Genomic DNA, 22,696 nt, shown 5'->3' with positions numbered 1-22,696 from the left:
CCAGGTCCTGACCCCGGAGTCCTGGGATCAAGTCCCACATCAGGCTCCCTGCATGGAGCCTGCTTCTCCCTCTGCCTGTGTACTCTGCCTCTCTCTCTCTCATGAATAGATAAATAAAAATAAAAATCTTTAAAAAAACAAACAAAAAATTATGAAAAGTCTCGAACCTAAGTAAAAGAATCCTATGATAAACACCTCTAGGCCCGTCACATTTTTTTTTTTTTTTATTCATGAGAGACACAGACACAGAGAGAGAGAGAGAGAGAGAGAGAGAGATGCAGAGAGAGGCAGAGGGAGAAGCAGGCTCCCTGCAGGGAGCCTGATGTGGGACTTGATCCTGGGACTCCAGGATCATGCCCTGGGCCGAAGGCAGGCGCTAAATCGCTGAGCCACCCAGGGATCCCCGCCTGTCACATTTAACAGTTGTTCACATGTTGCTATTTTTAATCTCATTGCCTTGGGTTTGGCCAAAGTATCTCAAAGGAAGTTACAAACTCATGAAATTCCCAGCCTCAAGACTTCATGATGCTTCCCGAGAACAAAACCATGACATTTGCCACATGACCATGACCATAACCCCATTATTACACCTAACCACAACTTTGTCTTTCTTTTTTTCTTTTTTAATAATTTCCCTCTTTTATATGTCTTTTCATAAAGAGTGAATCCACATCAAAAGGAAGGAAGCGTACACACGGTGAGGCATCCGGCTTCCTCCCAGTCCTGGGCTGCCCCCCACCCCCACCCCCCTTGCTGGCTGCTGGCTCCAGAAGCTTTCCAAACAGAACCCGCCAAGAATAAATACAAGCTCCGTGAAGGCAGAGCCTTGCTCGCCTGCTCAGTCCTCACACATAGAAGAGTGCCTGGCGCTCAGGAAGCGCTTCATGCCTGCGTGGATTTTTTTCCATGAAGTTAAATGCTGGCACATTACTAGTCGTTTACTATTTTTTTCCCTGTCTCCAAGTCGGTGCTCGTCAAGCTGCCTCATTCTCTTTAGCAGCTGCAAAAAGAATCTTGTGAATGACTGAACCATAATTTATATAACAAGTCTCTTTCTGATAGACATGTGTGTCTTTCCCACATTTTCTATTATTAACAATGCTGGGACGGATGTCCTTGTACGTGCGCAAGCACATCTTGACACTGCTGTTTCTTTTTCGTTTACGTGGTGAATAAGTCGCTCAAAAATTCAGAAGGCATGAGCGCCTGGACAGCGTCCCAACCCTGCCCTCCATCCGCCCTGCTCCCTCCTCCAGGTAGCCAGTGTGACCAGCTTCTTGAATATTCCTCCAGAGGCATCTTGTGGACACACAAGTACATTCCACACGGCTGTTTCCTGATTTCTCCATTCGAAACTATTTTTATTACGTCGATGCTATGATGGAGGCAGGTGTCACCCCTGACCCTCCACACCGCCACCTGTTTCTCCCTGATCCTACTAGGTTTTTGTTTTGTTTTTTTAAGATTTCACTCTTTATGTATTTATTTGACAGAGAGGAGGAGGGTCAGAGGGAGAGGGAGGGAGCAGGGAGCCCGATGCAGGGATCGATCCCAGGACCCTGAGATCATGACCTGAGCTGAAGGCAGATGCTCAACCGACTGAGCCACCCAGGCGCCCCCACTCTTTATTTTGTTTGTTTTTTAAAAGATTTTATTTATTGGGCAGCCCCGGTGGTGCAGCGGTTTGGCGCCGCCTGCAGCCTGGGGTATGATCCTGGAGCCCCGGGATCGAGTCCCACATCAGGCTCCCTGAATGGAGCCTGCTTCTCCCTCTGCCTCTCTCTCTCTCTGTCTCTATGAATAAATAAATAAAATCTTAAAAACAAAGATTTTATTTATTTATTCATGAGAGAGACAGAGACACAGGCGGAAGGAGAAGCAGGCTCCCTGCAGAGAGCCCAATGCGGGGACTCCTTCCCCGGACTCCAGGATCACACCCTGGGCTGAAGGCAGGCGCTAAACCACTGAGCCACCCAGGGATCCCCCCACTCTTTATTTTGTAAAGTACTCTACACCCAATGTGGGGCTCTAACCCACAACCTTGAGATCAAGAGTTGCACACCCCTCTCCTACCAGTTTTAATGCTTCTACTGTTGTTACCTTTGTAACGCTGAAGAACATCTTCAAACCCTGTTTTACCTTATCTACTACAGAAGCATTGCCCAGTCTCCCCTGTTCCCCCACCTTTTTGGTCATCTTTTTATTTTTACATGGTCGAGATTGATAACAATGTTCCCACTCAGAAGTCACCGTCTTCTCTAGGTCAACCGTAGTGGCCCAATGCCACGAAGAGCCCCAAACGTGCCTGTGACCAGGGTTGCTGTTGCATGCACCTGGTGACTGGCTGAGCCACCTGCAGGTCACTGCACACGCCGTGCTGATTGTGAAGTATTTTCCTATTGAATTTCCTTGTGGGAATTCTTATCGGTTGGATCGGGTCTCGGGTCTCGTAGCTCTCTTGCAGGGTTGAGTTTGTTGTGGCTTTTCATATTCCTTGACCCTGTCTTTCCACCCTTCTACTGACTATCAGATGTTGATTGTTTTTAATTTTCCCGGAATTCTTTCTTTTTCTCTGTTGGTGATTTTTCTCTTACCGTCCTCTTTTTTTTCTTTTAAGATTTTATTTATTCATGAGAGACAGAGAGAGAGAGGCAGAGACAGGCAGAGGGAGAAGCAGGCTCCCTGCAGGGAGCCCGATGCAGGACTTGATCCCAGGACCCCGGGGTCACAACCTGAGCTGAAGGCAGACACTCAACTGCTGAGACACCCAGGGCCCCTCTTACCATCCTCATTCTGCTTTCTGGGTGTAATTTCTTCCTTAATTACCCTCTGATGATACCAATTTTTACCTTCAGTTTGCTTAAGTGCTTCTCCATAACCTGAATGATCTCCGGGTTTATTTTTTCTTCTGGAGCCATGCTTTGCTACAATTCCTAATCGTGGCCATGCCCTTGTATGCTGGAAGACTTCTCCAGAGCTTCACACACTCCTTCTCCGGGGGACGTGTGTGGCTGATCTGAGTGGTGAAATCAGGGAAAATAAGCTAGAATGCTCAGCCAAGCTCAGCCCCTTTCCACTCTGGCCCCCAGCATTGCCCAAGACCAGGAATGTGTGTCTGATGCCCAGGTCGTGTCTAGCGAGGCCACTCACAAACCGTGTCAGCCACGTCCTCCCACATGGTCTCTACAGGGGATCTTCTGGCCAAACCCCTTTTGGTTTATTTTCCAGTGTGTTTAGAATCCCAGGAGTAGAAGGCAGCTGCTCAGCTTGCTCAGATTCCTCGAGAGTATGTGTGCAGACTCGGAAACCCACTGAGAGGTTTTGGGCGGATGCAGGGGCAGCATGTCACGCGCACACTTTGGGATGTGGATGCAGACGATTTGTACGGGCTCATATTAGGCCGGGTGGGTTTTTGCACCGGTACAGTTGGCTTCTTTTTTTCAAAGATTTTTTTTTTTTTTAATTTATGAGAAACACAGAGAGATAGAGAGGCAGAGTCACAGGCAGGCTCCATGCAAGGAGCCCGACGCAGGACTCGATTCCGGGTCTTCAGGATCACGCCCCGGGGCTGAAGATGGCGCTAAACTGCTGAGCCACCAGGGCTGCCCCGGTTGGCTTCTAACAGCTGTCGCAGGGTGGTAGGGGGGTACGAGGAAAGCCGTCGCCTCAATATTCTGACCTTGGCAGATGACGGTGGCTTTGTCCATGGGTGGGTGGTGGCTGTTTTTGGAGAAGCACGACTGTCCCACTGTGAGCAGTGAGAACCCGTCAAAGGAAAGATGTGGGCTGCAGAGGTGGGTGGCCTCCCGATGAAGGCTGCCATGGCTACGGCACAGAAGCCACCTGCCCCGAGTGGCTCGCAGTGGGGGCGGGGTATGGAGGCTCGAAGACAGCGAGGACAACATAGGACGTGTGTGGTTTTCCAACAGTAAGATGATGTGATCTGTGTGCGCTACGGGTTCTAGCTTTCAGTGGTGATTGCCAGGCCTGCGTGGCGCTAGGCCAGCTGTGTCGCTCTTCAATTTCTTTGCGTTCAGGGCTAAGGAGGCAATCGTGGCAGATGGATCTGAGTCCACGTGGTCTGTCCACAGGCTTGTGGGCCACCAGGATTCCGTTTGGGCTAAGATTCCAGGAGACGCAGGTAGGGTAGGCAGCAGGTGGGTCTTACCTATGCCTGGAACACTTGGGGCACTCAGATGAGGAGGAAGGCTGTGCCCTGAGATGCAGATGGCAGAGGACCGGTGCCCTGCAAGGCATGGAGAACATCTTCATGCCACTCGATTCTATGCTTTCTGATGGGCGATGGTGGATCTGCAGGGGTAAATCTTGTATTTTAACCATGATAACTGCCATCTCCAAAAAGTACATACAGACGTATGGATTTCCAGCCTGCCCTCGATGCAGCAAATGCCTTTTGGTTGGATGACATCTCATATTAATGTCTTGTGGGAGGCTCCCCCAGTTTAAGTTCACAGGTCACGGTATCCTGATAACTGACACACTGGTGGAGCTAAAAGCAGGATTTTCTTCATGAATCCTCCCTCCGGCAAACACCGCTGAATTTTTACTGTGGTCTCTGGGGCAACAAGAACGGCTGGTTCTCAGGAACATAATTTTATCTGGAAGTCATGTATGCCTTATTAACTCCTCCAATTTTTTTTTTTTTTTCAAATGCTGCTCACAAGAGACTTGATTTGGAACCGCTGCAGCCTCTGCGGCCCTGCAGGCATGTCGCCCGGTTCCAGCGCGTGACAGCCCTGGCCGAGGCTGAAAGAAATGGGCTCTCCTCCCCATGCTAGGAACCCCTCGGCTGAGACTGAGCAGAAGAAACTGGATGGTTTGGGGACTTTAACTTGACAGTGTTGGATTCTAGATTTTTAACTCTCAAAAGCAAGATAATTTGATTTCAAATTTTAATTGGTTTGGACTCTAGTTCACATGAGGATGGGATCTTTGAAATGTAGTGTCATTCTCCCCGCCCCCCAGAGTTATATTCAAATGTGTGGACTTTCTATGGATTATTCATACTATTACAGCATTTACCGCTGCCACACAGTCTCCCTGCACAGCCTGTGACACGCTGGGTTGGGTGGGGTGACCAGACGTAACTGGGATGGGCAAGGGGAGAGAAGGCCAGCATTCAGCCCTGGGTATACAGTAGCTGTCTTGAGGTCGATGAGGAATCTGCTCAGATCCATTTCAGAGCCTTTTGGGGCAATACTAAGCCAGTGGTTTGTAACCCCGGCTGGGGGAAAAGAGGTTTTCAGGGTTCCCAAGCAAGGGAGTCAAGGTTAAGACTATGTACTCAAGATCTGAATCGATAAGCCATATAGCTGAGGTCGGGCCCTCTTTGCAGACCTCTGGGTCCTAGAGCTAGGGCCGGGCCCTCCTACCGTGGCTGGCTCTGACAGGCTTTCAAAATGCTGATTTCTGGGCTCTTGCCAAGTTGTGCCCTAGCCTGTCTGGGGTGGGGCCTCAGCACCGTGTCCGCATGGGTGAGGGCAGGCAGGCCGGACATGTGGCTCTTGCACTTCAGAGCCTGTCCAGGAATGGAAGGGAAATCTGGGGTCCTTGTCTGCTTCCTCTTATCAGTTAAGGGCTCTCAAGGGACCTGACACTGGGCACCCTACGAATGCTTGACTGCTCGTCCAGTGCCTGATGTTGGCTGGTGACCCTGCAGGCCCCACTTTTCACATGTCAAGAGAACACTTCCTAATTATTCATCCTAGGATATGAATCATCCAGGGGTGAGAAACCTTTCCAAATAAATCTCCATCTCTGTGATTATTCACTTTCATTAGAGAGAGGAAAGGAGTGGCTGCTCTGAGAGGGGCTGGAAGGTGACACTGCCATGGGGAAGGGCGGGGAAGAGGGTGGGGAGGAGCAAGTGCAGGCAGGAGCAGCTTGCCCAGTCTGGGCGGCTCTGCCCCAACGAATCAGAATGGAAAGAGGCCCCACGGGCAGCTGCCCCTCTGACAGCAACTTCTGTCCGAAGCGGGGAGAGTGGGGCCTGGGGCCAGGAAGCCTGGGCTCTAGCCCCGCTCCAAACCTGAAAGTCACTTTGTTTCACTAAACCTTGGGGAGGTCCTCATCCCATTCCAGGGGGTTAGACCTACATGATCTTCATTGGTGGTTTCTGGTGAAACATTCTGAAATGGTAGGACCAGCTTTGGATCCATAAAAACTTGGAACTGTGCTGTGGTTAAAGCTAGCGTCAACAAAGTTTGAGGACCCACAAAGATCCAAAGCTTGGAAACGATGAATATCTCCATCAGAAAGGGCAACGGAGGAGCAAATGCACCCTCCTGCAGGGTAAGAGGGAAGTGCAAGCACATGTGCCCACACAGAAGGAGCTTCCATGCACAAGACGGGAAGGCCTAGAAGCTGCGTGTATAATGTGGAAAAAATGACAAAAATGTGCTTATGTAAGCATGGAACAGCACCAGACGGATAAACACGGAGTTGTAAGGAGGCTGCTTTCCAGGAAGGGGAGCTGAAGGCGTGAGGGAGGCTCCTCGCTTGATTCTCTATATACCTTTGGAAGTTCACAGCACGTGGATATTAAATCCTCTTGAATCAGGGTAGGAGGCATACAGAGAGAGGGGAAGAACTCTAAGCTCTTGACACTATCATTCTGCGTTCTGTCTCGTGGGAGGAGCTCGGCCCCGTGTCTCCTAGGAAGGCACCTGGGAGTTTGGCCTGCGCCACAGGGCTGTTCCCTCTCCCTGCAGCCAGCCAGGCACACCCCCACTGCTCTGGGCCTCCACTACCATGCTTCACTCCTGCCTGGTCCCCCATGTCAGCTACTCTATCTCCAGGCCCACCTCCCCAGGCCACAAGAGCTTGCCAGGCCAGGGGTCAGTGTCTGGAGGGGCTCCCCCGGGGCAGTGCCTTTGCAACCCACTGCCAGGGACTCTGTTCTCTGAGCCAGGGCAGCCCGTCCCAGAGGGCACAGGGTGGGGGGTGCACGGGACAGTGAGGCAGAGGTGGCCGTGAAGCTCCCCAGAAATCGGGGAGGGGCCGCTGTGGAAGGGACGGGCTGAGGCTCACCTCCCGCAGCTTCTCCTGGGCCTCGGCCAGCGCTGCCTGCTTCTCCTGCAGCTGTGCCAAGGCGGCATTCATCCGGATCCGCTTGGGCTCCACCACGCGGTATAGGCGCCCGTACAGCTGCGGGTGGACAGCCAGGCTGTGGTGGCTGCCTCCCCACTACCCCGCCCTAGGCCTCCCACAGCATCTCCCCCCACCTTCCACTGCCCGGGGGCTGCCCGCTCACCTCCATGGCCCGCACCCACATGCACAGGGACTTGGCGGCCAGCGACACCCGGCCGATGATGTCAGGCTGGAAGTCGGGCTGGGCGCAGTAGGCCCCAATCTTCTTCAGAACCTTATCTGAGATATTGTCTTTATCAAAGTGGATCAGGGACTTGATGAAGTTCTGCTCCCCTGGGGGGTGAAAAAGGGGGGTCTCAGCCTGAGCGCCTAGCAATTCCCAGGCGTGGCTGCCAAGGCCGGAATGTCTGACTTCATCCCGACATCCCCCCGAACCCCCAACCTTGCTCCATCCCTGAAGCCTCCAAGCTGCCAGGACCTTCACCAATCTCCCTAGCTCCATCTGCCACCACTTTCCTTGGACACTCTCAGCTAAACCCCCCACCCGTCCCAATATGCACACACGTGCACACACACGTGCACACGTGCACCATCATTTCTACATGCACACACTGACATTTTAGGGCAGGGCTCACCACCAATGGCTTGCAGGCTTCATTCTACCAACACTCTGGTTTCACATTTTCTGATTCTCGTCCCTTGGGGGCCCCCAAAGGCATTGCTGTCTTTGGATTCTGACATGTGTTCCTAAATCTTTATAAAAATTTCTTTTTTTTTCTTTTTTTTTTACATAAAGATGAGTTGTTTTCTGTTACTTATGACCAAAGAATCTTAACTGCTAGAAGTCTCCTCCTTTGTACCAGGCTCTATCTGCTCTTGCGGGTCAGAGGGACGCCTCACTGGTCTCTGACGCACAGCAGATGATTTAGGAAGCGTGTGGTGAACTGGTGTGGGTCCTGCCGTGGCTCTCTAGCTTACCTAGCTGCCTCTTGGCCTCTGCCCAAGTGGGCTCGTTGCCACGGAGAATCATGACTGCCTGCATCACGATTTCCACTTGGGCGGGGGGCCGTCCATAAGACTTGATCTCCCCTATATCCTTCTTGTTCAGGGACTCCAGGGCCTGGGCAGAGGGACTCACTTAGGGAGTAGGGCCAGAGACGACTCAGGTGGCAGGACAGGTCCCAGCTGAGGCCTGCCCACCTCTTCCCACTTCCCCTGGGACTTGGAGGGCGAAGAAGACTGGTCCCATTCCCTCCCCTGGCCTTCCTGCTCTGATACCCGCATGGCTTCCTCCAGGGCTGGCAAAGCCTCTTCTAGATCCTTCTGGGCATTGTCAGCCAGGGTCTGGCACTTGACTTCCTCGATCGCAATCTTCTCACTATTGGCTGTGACCGCCTAGGGACAAAGAGGACAGGGTTTCGTCTTCACTTCAGGCAAAGGTGGGAGCCAGTGTTCGTGGCAGTGATGAAAATGAGGAAAGGCATGAGGACAGTCACTGGGCAACTGGGAAGCCCCTGCCGTGGGTGCTGGTAGTGGTAGGGTGGGGAGTGTGGTGGGGGGGCAGGGCCAGGGCACGGGGCTCCCCACCTTCTGCTGCTCATCTGCTTCTCGCTTCTGCTGCACGATGATGACCAGGTACTCCTCACACTGCTTCTGGAACTCAGCCACCTTTTTCTTGGCATCCTCCAGCTCCAGGGACATCACTTCGACCTTCTCTCTGGTTTCATCGATCTTAAACAGTCCCGTCCGCAGCTTGTTTGCCTGGTCCAGCAGCTCCTGCCGCTTCTCCCCCAGCAACCTGGGGTGCGGAGGAGAGGGCACTGGGGATGCTGGGCCCCCAGAATGAGGAGCGCCCCGGATGGGTCCCCATCTCCCTTTCTTTTGCCACCACTGCCACCACCACCATCGGGTCTTTATCATTTCCTGCCTGAATCACTGCTAATAGCTTCCCAGCTGGTCTCCCTGCTTCCAGACTCTCATCCCTCTGGTTTATTCTACGTGCCGCCCGCTGTCAAAGCAGTCTGTTAGATGCTGTTGTCCTCACACCCGCTCCCTCTGTGAGGTGCTCCCCACTGCTCCCCGCTTGCAGTAAGCAGGGGCTGCAGCAAACCAGCAAACACAAGCCTGTCCCCAGGGGATGGCCACCCCTCATCTCCACCCCGTTTTTCCCACATGGAAAGGAACGCGGGCTTGGTGTTGACCCAATTTCTGATTTTTAAAGAAAAGCTGGAAATCTGGATTTTTCTAAGCCTCCCATGTTGTTAAATGCTAGCAACTTATTCAAAAAGTTTTCAACACTGTACAGGCCAAAAAAAAAACCATCTATGCAGGATTATTTTCTGGATGAAGTGAGAAAATGTGCGCGAAGGGCTCAGCACAGTGACTGGCAACTGGCCACCTCGGTGCCCAGGGAAGGCAAAGGGCTTTATTTTGCAAACTGTGGGACTGCCAGTGCCTGGAATAGTGCACGGCATGTAACAGCTGCTCAGAAAGTATGTTAAGCGGATAAGCAGATGATCATCATTTTTACAAAAGGCTCTTTCTTCACTTTGATGGAAATACTGAACCCAATAAACTAGGTGGGTTTCTTTTTACATCTGTCTTATATCTTTGAAAGCAAATTATTGCTGTGTCATGCACATGAAAAGACACTTGATTCAGCTTAAAAAATGAATATATGATTCTCAAGAGCAGTGCCAAGCTTAGAAGACATGAAAGGCGGAGGGGAGAGGACTGGTCTCTGTCTTATTGGGCGGATATGGCACTGGCCGTTGTGTGGTGCTTGGAGAAAGAAACGTCATGGCAGAGAATGAGGACAGAGCAGAGAGGGTGTAGAGAGGAGTGCTGGCCTGAGGGCCCTAGAGAAGGCCATGGGCCTAGGTGGCACCCTGGCTCTCATTAACTCCTCTGATGGAATGAGACACCCATATCTGGGCCTCTCCACCTGGGTGCCTGGGTCCTCGAGCCCCTGGGTCCCCCGCCCCCTGGGCTGGCTCCAGATATTTCCCATCCCATCATTCCAGCAAGTTCCCTGGGCCTCCCTGTCCTCCACTCCCCTTCCTACTTCTTGTATCCAGATACGAGCTCTAGGTAGTTGGTGGGTGTGACGTAGTTGTGTCTCCGAAGCTCCAGCAGCATCTTTTGAGAGTACTGTGCCACTGACCAGTGCATGGTGACGAAGATCTTGGCCACCTTCTTATGGATCTGAGGCCCGAGGAAAGGATGGGGGATGGACAAGGAGTGAAGGCCAATGAAAACCGGATGTGGGAGGGGGGCCAGGGCTGGGTGCAAGGCAGGGAGGGCTCACGTTCTCCTGCGTCCCCAGGTCCACTCCCACAAGGTACTTCTCAGCCACCTCCAGCAGGGCCTCACGGGGCCACTCTGAGAACCAGTTGATGGTTGTGCAGTTCACCAAGGCCGGATACTGGCGGATCCAGTTCCTGGGGAGGGGTTTTGAGAGGCAGTTAAGCCCCTCTGGGGAGGCAGCCTCCTCTCTTGGCCTCTTCACAGGTCCATCCACTTTTCAGGAGCCTCAGGGTCCCATCCCTGTGTCCTGATCCCGTTCCCCCTCAGAGCTAGCTCAGTGTGGGATTTAGGAACAGGTTCTGGCTCTAGCTGGGGATCTTGGGCAGGTGTGCTAACCCTTAGAACATCAGTTTCCTCATCTCTAAAATGGGAGTAACAGGAGGAGCCTGGGGGGGCTCAGTCGACTGAGCATCTGACTCTTGAGTTCAGCTCAGGTCACGATCTTGGGTCGTGGGACTGAGCCCTGCATTGGGCTCTGCGCTCAGCGTGGAGTCTGCTGGAGATTCTCTCCCTCTGCCCCCCACACTTGCTTGCTCTTTTGCTCTCTCTCTCTAAAGAATAAATAAATAAAATCTTTTTAAAAATAAAATAAAATGGGAATAAGAGGAATACTAACCTGGGTTGTTACTGGATTCAATGAGGTGACACATATAAAATAGTGCAGCACCCAGTGTGCAATAAATACACCACGTACCACAAACATAAAAACACAACATGGGATCCCAAATTGCCTTTCCCTACAATTCTGTTTCCCTCCTCCTTTCTGCTGCCCTTAAAAATTGAGTCACACCAAAAATGGATCAACAGAACATGGTACATACATATAATGGACTATTATTCAGTCTTACAACAGGAAATTTTGAGGCTTTGTGGCATGCTACAACAAGGAAGAACCTTGAGGACACAATGCTGAGTGAGCTAAGCCAGATGCAAAGACAACTACTATATGATTCCACTTACATGAGCTATCTAGAGGAGTCACTTGAAGAAAAAGAAAGGGGCTGGTGGTTGCCAGGGGCCGGGGTGGGGGTGGGGGGTGGCGTGGAGGAAATGAGGAATTATTCAATGGATATAGAGTTTCAATTTTGCAAGATGAGAAAGTTCTAGAAATAGAAATCTGTTGCACAATGATGTGAATATGCTTAACAACACTGAGCTATATGCTTGCAAAATGGTTACGGATGGTAAATTTTATGTTCTTTTGTTTTTGCAAAATCACAATTAAAAATTTAAAAACAAAACACAAAGCAGCAGCAACAAGGTAATCTAGTCATTGGAAAAGGGAGTGGACACCTCCTCTGTAAGCAGCAGGAGCTCTGGAAAGAAGGGGAGGTCTGGGGAGAGGAGCTGGGCCATCCAGGGCAGGAGAGCCCGGATCATGTGAGAGACTCACTCGTGGAAGGCAGGGCCACCCCCCCAGAAGAGTGGGGGGCCAGGACAGGGGGAGGGAGAAGCTGTCACCAGAGTCACCTGAAGGGGTCGCCCACAGGGCTGAGGCAGAGCACGATGTGCAGATTGTTCCGCACACGCTCAATGAGGTAGGTGAAGAGGCTGTCCGAGGACTGGGACACCTGGTCGGCCTTGGCCTGCTCTGCGATAAGCATCTGGATCTGCACCAAAGCCACACGCACACTCACAGGGCTGCGCCACTTCCAGTAGCAGAGCCCTGGGAACCAGGGTAGGGGGGACGGCAGGGGGGGCAGGGGAGCACCTTCAGAATAGCCCCCCTGCCCCAGGGAAGGGACTTGGTGGGGGGATAGAGGGGGCAGGAGGGACGTGGGAGGGATGGAGGGGGAAGGAGGGGTGTGGGGGAGATGGAGGAGGAGGGAGGGACGTGGGGGGATGGAAGAGGGTGGCAGCTCCTTCCTCAAGAGTGAGGCTGGAAGCAGCTGGAGGGTATGGAAGGGCTGGTACCTCTTCGAATTCATCAGTCTTGTAGAGGTTGGGGACTTCGCCCGAGCTCAGGATGTTGTTAATGTCCTCCAAGAAGGACTCGTCTGCGATCTGGGTGTCCACGAAAAGGAAGGATGTGGCCTTGAGCTCCACTCCCGCCTGGCGGTACAGACGCTTGATATCTGGGCCAGAGGTGGGAAGGAGGAAGGGGGGATAGGCTGACTTCAAAGTCGCCTTCCACCCCCAGCCAGCACCTGGTAGGCTAACTGCCTGTCACTCTGGGCCTCCCCGCTCCCTGTTCAGGCCACCGCAGGAAGTCAGGCAGCTGACCTCGCTCCTGCCCCCAAACACCCCCATCACCTCCACCCCCCAGCCCAGGAGCCCAGCTGTACCTTCTCGGAACTCCTGCTTTCGGTAATGCTTGGTGACCTCGATCTGGAAGGTGATGTACTCGCAGATGGAAGAGGCCAAGCGGGCCAGGCTCTGGCGCCCGCTGCCCCCAATGCCGACCAGGAGCATGTTGCCACGAGGCTGTCCAATGACTCGCACGATCCGTGTGACTGGGGAGTCGAGACAAGTGCAGTGAGGTGGCCAGGCCACCTCCTGGGACCCCCAGGCCTTAAGCTAGAGACAGGGATGCCTGCAACTGAAGTCGAGGGACCCAGGGGTGTGTGTGTGGGGGCCTGGTGCCTAGATAGCTGCGCCACTTGGAGCAGCCACCCCGTCTGTAAGGCACCACCCTCAAGCAAAAGCTGTCAGGCCAGAAGGGAAGGCAAGTCCCTAGCCTTGCAGGGGCACAGCTGGCCATTGGGATTCCGGGATGGGGACGCGGGCGCGGTGGCTCACTGTGCTCTATGGCCTCACGGAAGAGTACCAGTTGCATTGGCACCACAGCAGGGGACAGGTTGTACTCCTTGAGCGCCGTCTCCATGGCTGCCTTCAGTACCCCCAGGTCCGTCAGGTCCTCATATACCTTGGGCTCCCGCATGAAGTCCCCTGGGCCGAGGGAAGTGGGGCTCAGATCTCAAATCCCAGCCTTCACCCCTCCCCTCCACCATGGCCCCAGCTCTGCCCCCAGGGCACCAGCTCACCAAAGATAGGGGAACGCCTGCTGGGACAAAGATTATGAAAGGTGAGGTCAAAGAAGGAGCCCAGCTTGTCGCTGATGATGGCCATGAAGGCCTCCATGTCTGTTGCATCCACCAGCCGGTCAGAGAAGACTCTGCAGGGAGGGAGTGGGCTGAGACCTGGGGACACAGAAGGGCAGCGGGCAGGGGCGGGGGGCGGGGCACAGGCGGCATTGCACCTGAAACACTCATGGATCCAAAGTCTTGTGATGCTAGACTTGGTGTCGTGAAAGTCCTTGTTGGCTCTGAGCATGCCCTGGAACACCTGGGGAAGGGGTGTGGCCAGTGGGTGGGCGACGTAGAGGCCCTCTAAGGCTCTAGGGGGAAGGGGCAGGCTGACCTAGGGGGGGTACTGAGCCTAGAAGCCCCCCCCCCCCCCCCCCGTGAGGGGAGGGAAGGCCTCCATCGAGGCAGGGTGAGAGGCACCAGGCCAGAGTGTCACCTTGGAGATGTCACGGAGGTTGAAGAGGTAGTGGATCTTGGCGGGCGTGGGCAGGAAGCGCTGCACCACTGTGTTGTACACGTCCAATGTGGCTTCGGTCACCACGTTCCCGATGGGCTTCACCTCCTCCTCAAAGTCCTGAAGCTTCTGATTGATCATGGTGCCAAATATCTGGATGATCTGGGACTCCTAGGAACAGGCCCCCATACTCACCTCCTTCCAGCCGCCACTGGGACCCCAATGAGGGGAGCACAGTGCCGGGGTGAAGGGCCACTCAAAGGGGCACCAGAAAACCCCACAGGATCAAGAGAACTAATGTTTGTGTGCAAGATTTAAAAATCACAATCAGGGCAGCCCAGGGGGCTCAGCGGTTTAGCACTGCCTTCAGCCTGGGACGTGATCCTGGAGACCTGGGATCGAGTCCCACGTCGGGCTCCCAGCATGGAGCCTGCTTCTCCCTCTGTCTGTGTCTCTGCCTCTGTGTGTGTGTGTGTCTCTCATGAATAAATAAATAAAATCTTTAAAAAAAAAAAAGTTTAAAAAAATAAAATAAAAAAAATAAAAATCACAATCAATGCAGGATATCCACAATGGACAAATCCCAATATATTATATGCAGAGGGCTCAGGATTGTTGCTGCTTCCTTTTGCCTTGGGCTCTAGTATTGCCAGCAACTCTCGGCGCCAAGCTCATGTGTGTAAAATCGTGGTGCTTGTTCACCATGAATTTTTGGCATCGGCTGCTTTCATGTTGCATTAAAATGTAATTTATCTTGATTCCCGGGGCTTTGGGGGGGCACCCCTGGGAGCCTTGCTCACCTCCCCAATCCTGGCGCTGTTCTGGGCTGCCAGCTGTAGGATCTATCTTCCTTCATCTACTTGGGCCCCCTGAGCTATCTGCCCACAGGGGCCACTGGGACCCTCAGGCTTCACATTCCAGAGACTGTAGCTAAAGCTTTCTTCCTGTAGCTTTCATGGCTCAGGAGAAGCTAGGGCTCCCACAATAGCAGCCTTCCCCCCACAACCCATACACACGTCTACTCAGGGGTCTCCCGGCCCCCCTGGATCTGCCCCCTTGTTCTCTGGGACACAGGTGATTTTGCCTCTTACAGTACCCGCCTCCCCCCATGGCCCCCACTGCCCCCTCACTGTGGGGAAGGTCATGTTGATGATGTTGAAACGACTCTGCAGCCTCGGAGAGATGACAGTGCGTCCGCCCCCGGGGGGACCCATGGCGGCCATCAGGAACATGTCCTGGGGAACAGAGATGGTCAGTCGGGTGGGAAGAGACAGGGGAGGGAATAAGGAGGGTGTCAGAGGAGCCGGAGGAGGGGAGTAAAGGGAGTGAGGATGCGTAGAGGGGAAGAAGGGCTGGGACAGAAGGGTGCAGGGAAGGTGAGGGAAGGAAGGGATCAGGGTCATTTCCTTTAGAATTCTCAAAGCATCATATTTCTTTGTCATTCACTATGATCCATGTACCAAAAACAGAAAATACAGGTAAAGTTAAAGAATATTTTCTAGCCTTCACCTTTTTCTCCTTTTCTCTGTGTGTGTGTGTGCACGCGCATGTGGAACGTGTGTGTGTTCTTTCTCAGAAACAGAAGAATATGCTAAGTGTTAGGAGAGTTTTTGGCCCCAAGTGCCAGATGGACGGGCCCCAGCAGTGAGGATGGAAGAGTTGCTGCCCATGGATTTGGGAGAAGGAGTCAAACAAGATGCTCAGAATCTCAGGGGAGCAGAGCCTGGCTGGAGGGAGATGCTGGAAACATGGGGGAATGGGGACCCCAGGCACTTGGGCTGTTGGGGGCGGCATCAAGGTTGGCAGGTGAGCTCAGGGAAGGAGCAGAAGGGAGAGCAGAAGATCCTGAGGTCCCAAAGCACAGGGCAGAGTCCCCAAGGAGAGTCGATAATAGGGACGGATAATGTCTGGGTAGAGAGGAACCCAGGTTACAGGATTCTTTCGGGGGGTCCCCGGGCATGGGAACTGACCCTGCCATGGCAGGGAACAGAGGCCTGAAGAGCAAAGTCTTGGGAGGCTTACTCTGATGTACTTGATGGTCTGCTTGGAACGATCATACCAGAAGCCATAGTCGATCCAGAGGCGAATCAGTTCCAGGGGTGGCTGAGACCCAAAGGTGTCCTTGGCTGGCATGTTCAGGTCATCCATAAAGGTGATCATGCTTTTTCCCCCAAATGGCACGTAGACACCCTTGGTTCGCTTCTCTACCCTGCTCTCAATGATGCTCTGCACGTTATTGGATGTGGTCTGGTGGAAGGGGGGGAACAGGAGGAGGGCTGGGGTCTCACAGGAGAAAGACAGGGTTCGGAAGCAGTGTGGCCAGGCCCGGACCCCAAGGGAGGGCCAAAGGCAGGCAGAGCCAGGGTCCCCGGCTGCACACCTGCGCAGACATGTTGATCGTGAGCACCGACCACTGGATGGAGGGCAAGGACTGCAGAACACTCTGGGCGATGGATGTCTTTCCGGTTCCCACGGGGCCCACCAGCAGGATGGGATTCTGGTTGGCCACCAAGGCGCTCACCAGATAGTTGTAGCGAACAGTGTCAACAGTAGGCACCATGATCTTATAGAAGGGGGAGCTGGAGAGGAAGGTGAGCGCTGTCCAAGGGCCCGGGCCACTCCTTTCCTGCTCCCGCTCTCCTCTGCCTCACCCGTCACCAACCCTGACCCTTGCAGAGCAGGCGTCCTCCTTCCCTCCTTAAGAACCCTGTCCTTAAAAAAAAAAAAAAAAAAAAGAACCCTGTCCTTGCCCTCTAGACCCTGCTGCCCCCCATCCGGGAGCCCCCCTCCCTCCTATAGCTCCCTTTTGCTTCTGGCCACATCTCCCACCAACCAGAGCCCCAAGGCCGGCCCACCTGGGGCCTGCTCTCACTTGGGAGGGTAGCGCCAACTCTTAGGGAGCTTGTCCTCAAAGGATGTCCAGTTCCGCATCTTGGGATCCACAAAGTATTCATACACCGTGTCCTGAGGAGGGAATGTGTGTGAGGCTACCATGGCCTTTATTAGTTCTCCGCAGCCCGGCAGGGGTGCCCACGGCCCACTGGGTGAGAAAGCGGTGTTGGCAGGCTGAAACCCCAGCAGAGCGTGGTTCCAGGGGTACTGCAGGGTTCTGGAAAAATAGGACACCGAGGGGGCGCCTGGGGCCTGGGTGGCTCAGTCGGTTGGGCATCGGCCTTTATCTCAGGTTGTGGTTCCCAGGATCCTGGGGTCGAGCCCTGCATCCCTGGGCTCGACCTGCTCAGTGGGAAGCCTGCTCCTCCCTATCCCTCTCCCTCTTTCCCTCCCCCTTGCTTGTACTGTCTCTGTGTGTGTGTGTCAAATAAATAAATAAAATCTTAACAACAACAACAAAAAAAATAGGATGCTAGGAGAGCTGGGCCCAAGCGTCCTGACCTTATTGGGAAAGGAGCCCTCAATCTCCCGGAGGTAACTGTCGATCTTCTTGCGTCCCTCCTCATCCACGGAGGCGCACACTGACCAGATCATGCTGAATACAAAGGTCAGCTCCACCATGGAGATGTAGTTTTCACCATCGGCTGGGTTCACCTGGATGGGAGGAGAGAAGGGGAAGTAGCCTCCTCTTTCTGTAAGAGATGGGGGTGCGGGGGGTGGGGTTGTCTATCCTGACAGATCACTGCAAGGGCGTGGAGTTCTCCCTTCCTGCTCTGCTTGTAAAACCACGTTGTTGTGGATGACCTGAGATTTAAAACACTGAGGTAAGCCTGAAGCTTCCCATAGCTCAGCAGTCACCCCAAGTCTCCTCTCTGCTGTTCTGTAAAGACACGGCGTCAGGGTACAGTCAGCTGAGTGTCCTGACTCTTGGTTTCATCTTGGGTCATGATCTCGGGGTCGTGAGATCGAGCCCTGCATCAGGCTCTGCACTGAGCAGGGAGTTTGCTTGACATTCTCCCCCTCCCTCTGCCCCTTCCCCTGCTCATGCTCTCTCTCGCACTCTCACTCTCTCTCTCTCTCTCAAATAAATAAGTAAATAAAATCTTAAAAAAAAAAAGACACAGCAGCGATGTCACCACACCATATCTACCCTAAAGAAGCGTCAAAGGCGCTCAAGGAGATAGGTCCAGGGGCATCTGCGGTGTCTTCTTTGTAAGTGCAAAAAATTGGAGATGACCTACACGTCCACCAGTAGAGGGATGGAAAAATAAAATGCTGTGTTCTGTGGTGGAATAGTATACAGTGGTTATGAGCAATGAAATCAATCTACATGGAGCAACGCAGAACTCAAAACCACATTGCCGCTTAGTAAGCATTTTGCAAATACGCTATGTAACATGATATGGTTTTCAAATACCATATCATGGTATTTGGGGCCATGATAGGGCTTGGGACACCTATGGGCTTGCACATAAATATGTACATAAAAGTTCTGTAACAGGGATCCCTGGGTGGCGCAGTGGTTTAGCGCTTGCCTTTGGCCCAGGGCGCCATCCTGGAGACCCGGGATTGAATCCCACATCGGGCTCCCGGTGCATGGAGCCTGCCTCTCCCTCTGCCTATGTCTCTGCCTCTCTCTCTCTCTGTGTGTGACTATCATAAATAAATAAATAAATAAATAAATAAATAAATAAATAAATCTGTAACCATACTACAAACACACTGCAGTGGTTACTTGTGTAGAGCAGGGGAGGTGGCAGGGGGCAGGCCAGGATTGGGAGGAGAGGGTGACCCAACCAGACTTGAGCTTTTTTATATGAAAATTTTTAACTTTTATAAAGGAAATTAGATTCAACTATCACTTGTGTAATGCAAAATGAATCTAAAAAAATGAAAATTTAAATTTAAAATGGACCAAGTTCGCGGCAGAAACAGCATGTTTGTTTATTTTTAAGTAAGCTGCACGCCCAACGCAGGATTTGAACTTATGACCTTGAGATCAAGAGTCACATACTCCACAGACCCAGCCAGCCGGGGGCACCCCCAGAAATAGCGTGTGTAGACTCCTGCTTTCAACACCCACCCCGAGGGCAGGTGGCAGGTGCTGCTGACACAGGGGGTGTGGAACACACAAGGCTGTCTCTGGGACGGTGACATCTGCAACCTGCCACAGGCCATGAGTAGGGAGCTCTTGAGGATGGGTTCTGAACTCATATACCTAGAACTACAGATAACATGACACACAAGTTGCTGCCAATCCAGAATATTGGATTGGGGCCTAGAATAACCCTCAATCACGAGTCGTAGGTGGGAAACCATATGGAGGCTTTACTGTCCATCACATTTGATGTGGGGTCCTTAGTCTGCTCTTCTAGCTTAGCTCAGCACACAGCTCACCTCACCCCCTCTCCCCTCCCGACCCCACCCTGGCCTGCCCTCCCCAGTACCCCTGTGCCACCATCACTCTACCACGGGCCCTGTTCTGTCCCTTGCCTTCCTAGTTCATCTAGAGAGTTTCAATTTAGATTAACTGTACCAGGAACGGCACATACTGTTGTCCTCTAACTTCATATTAACAGCCTGGTTACCTGGCATTGTCCTTATAAACAAGAGGAACCGTTTCTAGGCAGTGATTTAATCTCAGAAAAATATCTAGTTTTGGTCCTCACCCCACAATCCTAAACTGAACATTTTTCCTAAATATCAGTCAGCCTGATAATTTCTGAAACCCCCTTGTCGGAGGAGGCTGGGGGCTCCGTCCAGCTGAAACAGCATCCCAAGGCCTCCCCTATTCCAAAATTTAATATATATTTTTTGAAAGGATGGAGAAATGAGGAACCAAATGAACTACCCTCCCAAAATAATGGTCAGAGATCACAGTGAGATTTCACTGTGTACGTAATAAGCAAGTCCGAGTCCTGAGTCTGGCCCTCCACGACTGGCACGCACATGCACACGCACGCCCCGCACTGTGCCACCATGGGTGAGGCCACCCTCTGGGGGTCCCTGTTCCACTCATGTATATTCAAACCAAGGCTGAGACACACCATGTCCGGAAGTTGTTCCCGTGAGGTCATGAGCCCTTCCTGCCCTGGCTCTGCTCCAACCCTGCTCACCCCATTCTCCGGTGTGGCCAGGGCTGAGTACAGCTTGCAGAGGGAGACAATCCCACTGTATTCCGGGAGGGGCACCAGCTCAGTGCAATTGTCCTTCTTGAAGGCCAGCATCTTGTTGATGAACTTCTCAAACATGCGCTGCAGGGGCTCCACCTCAGTCTGCAGGCAAACAAGAAGGGTTCTGCAATCGCTCGTCGGCCTCGGGCCACATGGGCTCCTCTCCCTCCCACAGCTCCCTTCAGACCTTTGGCCTCTTATCCAGCCAGGACTGCACATATGGCTTCCAGCCCAGGTCGGTGTAGTCAGTGTAGACCATCCCGCAGCGGGAAACTGTGGCAGGAGAGGCCATGGCCAAGTTCTCCACTTCGAACACAAGAGACACCTATGGAGATATTTTGTCAGAGCTTCATCTTTCCCACCACTCGACCTCCAGTGAGAGAAACACCCAGACGTCCCAAAATGTCTCTATCCAAGTGCCAGGTGTGGCAGGATGAATAAAGAAGGAAGGTTTACAAACGACTGGCTTTTTAAAAAGAATTTAGGGCTCTTTCAAGGTCAAGCTTATGCAAGACCACTCTCTGGCTGCACCAAGTGGATGGATGCAGCCCGAGAATCCAGAACCCCAGGCAAACAAGGGAAGGTGGTGTCCCCGCAGGTCCTTGGGGTCTGCATCACTGTGCACAGGGCTTCCTGGCACACAGTTGTCCTCACAGCCGCTGGGATACTCTCCCTCAGCCACAGGTCTCTCTGAATCCAGGTGTTCTCTTCACCCCTCCCCCAGAACCTTTCCCTCTGGGGGTGCCCCTGCCCCCCTACCAGCCCTGCTGGGTCCACACCTGCTCAGGCATCGCGATGCGCTCCCCATTGATGAGGGTGAGGACTTTGTTGTCGTCCATGACCGAGTTCATGCTCTCGATCCACAGCGTGTCCACGGGGCCGTCGAAAAGGATCCACTTCTCGTCCGGCTTCTCATCTTGGCAGGAGGAAGATGGTCAGGAAGCCAGACCTTCTTTCCCCAGATACCTCCCCCTCCACGTCCCACACATTCATCTCCTCAGGGATGTGAGCACGTGCCTCCTGGTACCTCAGCACTCCCCAGGCATCTTGCCCCCAAATGTGGACTTCCTAGCCCCAGACCATCCCCCCACCCACCCCCAAGACTCAGGCACCTGCCCTGCCCACCCCATGGCCCTCTGGGCACCTGCGCATGCTGTCCGCATGACGCTGGACAGGACGCCATCCGTCCACTCGTTAGTGTTGAGGTCATATTCCCCATACAACTCCCCTAGGGACAGCGCCTTTGGGTTCAGAGGGAACTCCTAAAGGGACAAGGGGGTGGGGTGTGCGTTGAGCGGCTGGCAGACACCAAGGCCAAGGTCTCCGTCTACTTCCATCCCCACCATCTCCATTTGCCCTTGGGTCTCCCATCTGTCCCAGAAACCCCTCCTGGCCCCCAGCCCTGCCCTCCTGGACCACACTGTGCCCCTGGTCCCCGCCCCCCCAATACCCCCACCCCACCACCACGGTCTGCCCACCCAGCTGGTCTCTGCCAGGTGCTTCACTGTCCCAGCTCAGTACCCTGACAATGTTGAAGTTGGGCTCTCCGGCGCGGCACAAGTTGGACAGGGAGGATTGGAGGACACGCCACGAGGTGGTCTTGCCGCTGCCTGTGCAGCCCACAATCATGGTGGAGTGGCGGGAGTTCTTGGTCTCATACAGCTGGATGACCTTGGTGAGGGTGAACAGTGTGCTCTGCAGGCCCATGTCATGGATCTCCTGCTCGATGGTCTCCCGCAGCTGAGAGAAGTGAAAGTACACAGACATGGAAGAGAAAGCCAGGGGCCGAGAACGACTCTCAAACCACCCCCTGCCCATTGCCGCCATCCGGGGTGGGGGGTGTCACTTTCGGGCTGTTAGAAACGGCTCCAGGGCCCCTGAGCTCCAGCCACCACACACTCAGGAGCAAGCCAGCCCACTGAAGGGCAGAGACCCCAAAGGGCCTGCTCTGGGCCTCAGTGTCCTCCTCCACTAAATGGGAGTGATGAGGGCGCATTCCTTGTCAGGGTGTTGTGTCATCTCCCTGCTTTCACCCCCTCCCACCCCAGAATCTTTATTCTTTCTTGGCAGCTTAGTGACCCATTTACAAGGATATATTCTAACCAGTACATTAGTGGTTTCGAGTGAAAGGATCATCCAGGGTATCTAAACCATTGATCCACCAGAGAAGATAATTCCTGTACTTTGGAGAATCGTCTTCCCTCCCACCCCTTCGGTCCTACTGTTCTGACACGGCTCCTGCTCTGGCAACCTCTCCACACCCCTGAGGAGGGTAGTAATGTAGAGGCAGGAGGGATGGGTGGGTGCAGAGAAAGTAGGAAGGCTCTGGGGGCTTCGTAGAGTCAGAGACCCGCTGAGTCAGGAGCGTGGGGGCCGCAGCGAGAGTGCGGTGTTGGAGTAGGTCTACATGGTTTCATGGATAAGGAGGCCCGGCCTGTGGATGGAACAGGGCCTGGGAGCCAAGCATCCGGCACCTGCACCCACATGCCCATGTGAGGTTGGCGAGGGTAACGAGGAGCAAATACCTTGCCGTAGTCAATGACAGGCAGCTCAACGTTGGGGAACAGATCTTGCACGATGGCATTGAAGAGCGGCACGTCGCCCGAGGTTAGCTTGGCAATGTTCATGTCCCGCATCGAGAGCAGCAGAACCTGGATGGGGAAAGACGAAGACTCCGGCCTGAGGAACCAGGGCCTGGGCACCCACCAGGCCCTCCCTCTGTAAAGGGCTGAACA

At 53.5% G+C, this 22,696-nt stretch overlaps 1 protein-coding gene across 6 annotated transcripts in view; it reads right to left on the bottom strand.

Annotated features, from left to right (window-relative positions):
• Positions 1-22,696, bottom strand: part of DNAH2 (dynein axonemal heavy chain 2) — an 87,097-nt gene that overhangs the window by 17,145 nt on the left and 47,256 nt on the right. For all 6 annotated transcript variants that reach the window (XR_011995912.1, XR_011995911.1, XR_011995913.1 and 3 more), the window contains exons 41-65: positions 22,487-22,612; positions 21,483-21,701; positions 21,106-21,223; positions 20,741-20,877; positions 20,149-20,286; positions 19,905-20,063; positions 17,290-17,442; positions 16,769-16,860; positions 16,277-16,475; positions 15,919-16,143; positions 15,027-15,131; positions 13,879-14,067; positions 13,616-13,701; positions 13,401-13,531; positions 13,156-13,305; positions 12,702-12,869; positions 12,331-12,491; positions 11,887-12,026; positions 10,418-10,550; positions 10,175-10,314; positions 8,698-8,908; positions 8,389-8,505; positions 8,089-8,230; positions 7,274-7,443; positions 7,051-7,167 (exon numbers count right to left, since the gene is read on the bottom strand). Coding sequence is in view for 3 of the 6 variants with exons in the window: in XM_026005413.2 (XP_025861198.2) it covers positions 7,051-7,167; positions 7,274-7,443; positions 8,089-8,230; positions 8,389-8,505; positions 8,698-8,908; positions 10,175-10,314; positions 10,418-10,550; positions 11,887-12,026; positions 12,331-12,491; positions 12,702-12,869; positions 13,156-13,305; positions 13,401-13,531; positions 13,616-13,701; positions 13,879-14,067; positions 15,027-15,131; positions 15,919-16,143; positions 16,277-16,475; positions 16,769-16,860; positions 17,290-17,442; positions 19,905-20,063; positions 20,149-20,286; positions 20,741-20,877; positions 21,106-21,223; positions 21,483-21,701; positions 22,487-22,612 (3,726 nt within the window). In the remaining 3 variants the exon portion in view is untranslated. The remainder of the gene's footprint in view (positions 1-7,050; positions 7,168-7,273; positions 7,444-8,088; positions 8,231-8,388; positions 8,506-8,697; positions 8,909-10,174; positions 10,315-10,417; positions 10,551-11,886; positions 12,027-12,330; positions 12,492-12,701; positions 12,870-13,155; positions 13,306-13,400; positions 13,532-13,615; positions 13,702-13,878; positions 14,068-15,026; positions 15,132-15,918; positions 16,144-16,276; positions 16,476-16,768; positions 16,861-17,289; positions 17,443-19,904; positions 20,064-20,148; positions 20,287-20,740; positions 20,878-21,105; positions 21,224-21,482; positions 21,702-22,486; positions 22,613-22,696) is intronic.

The sequence above is a fragment of the Vulpes vulpes genome, chromosome 12, assembly GCF_048418805.1.
Source record: "Vulpes vulpes isolate BD-2025 chromosome 12, VulVul3, whole genome shotgun sequence".
Taxonomy (NCBI): Eukaryota; Metazoa; Chordata; class Mammalia; order Carnivora; family Canidae; genus Vulpes; species Vulpes vulpes.
This window is presented reverse-complemented; position numbering and strand designations above follow the sequence as displayed.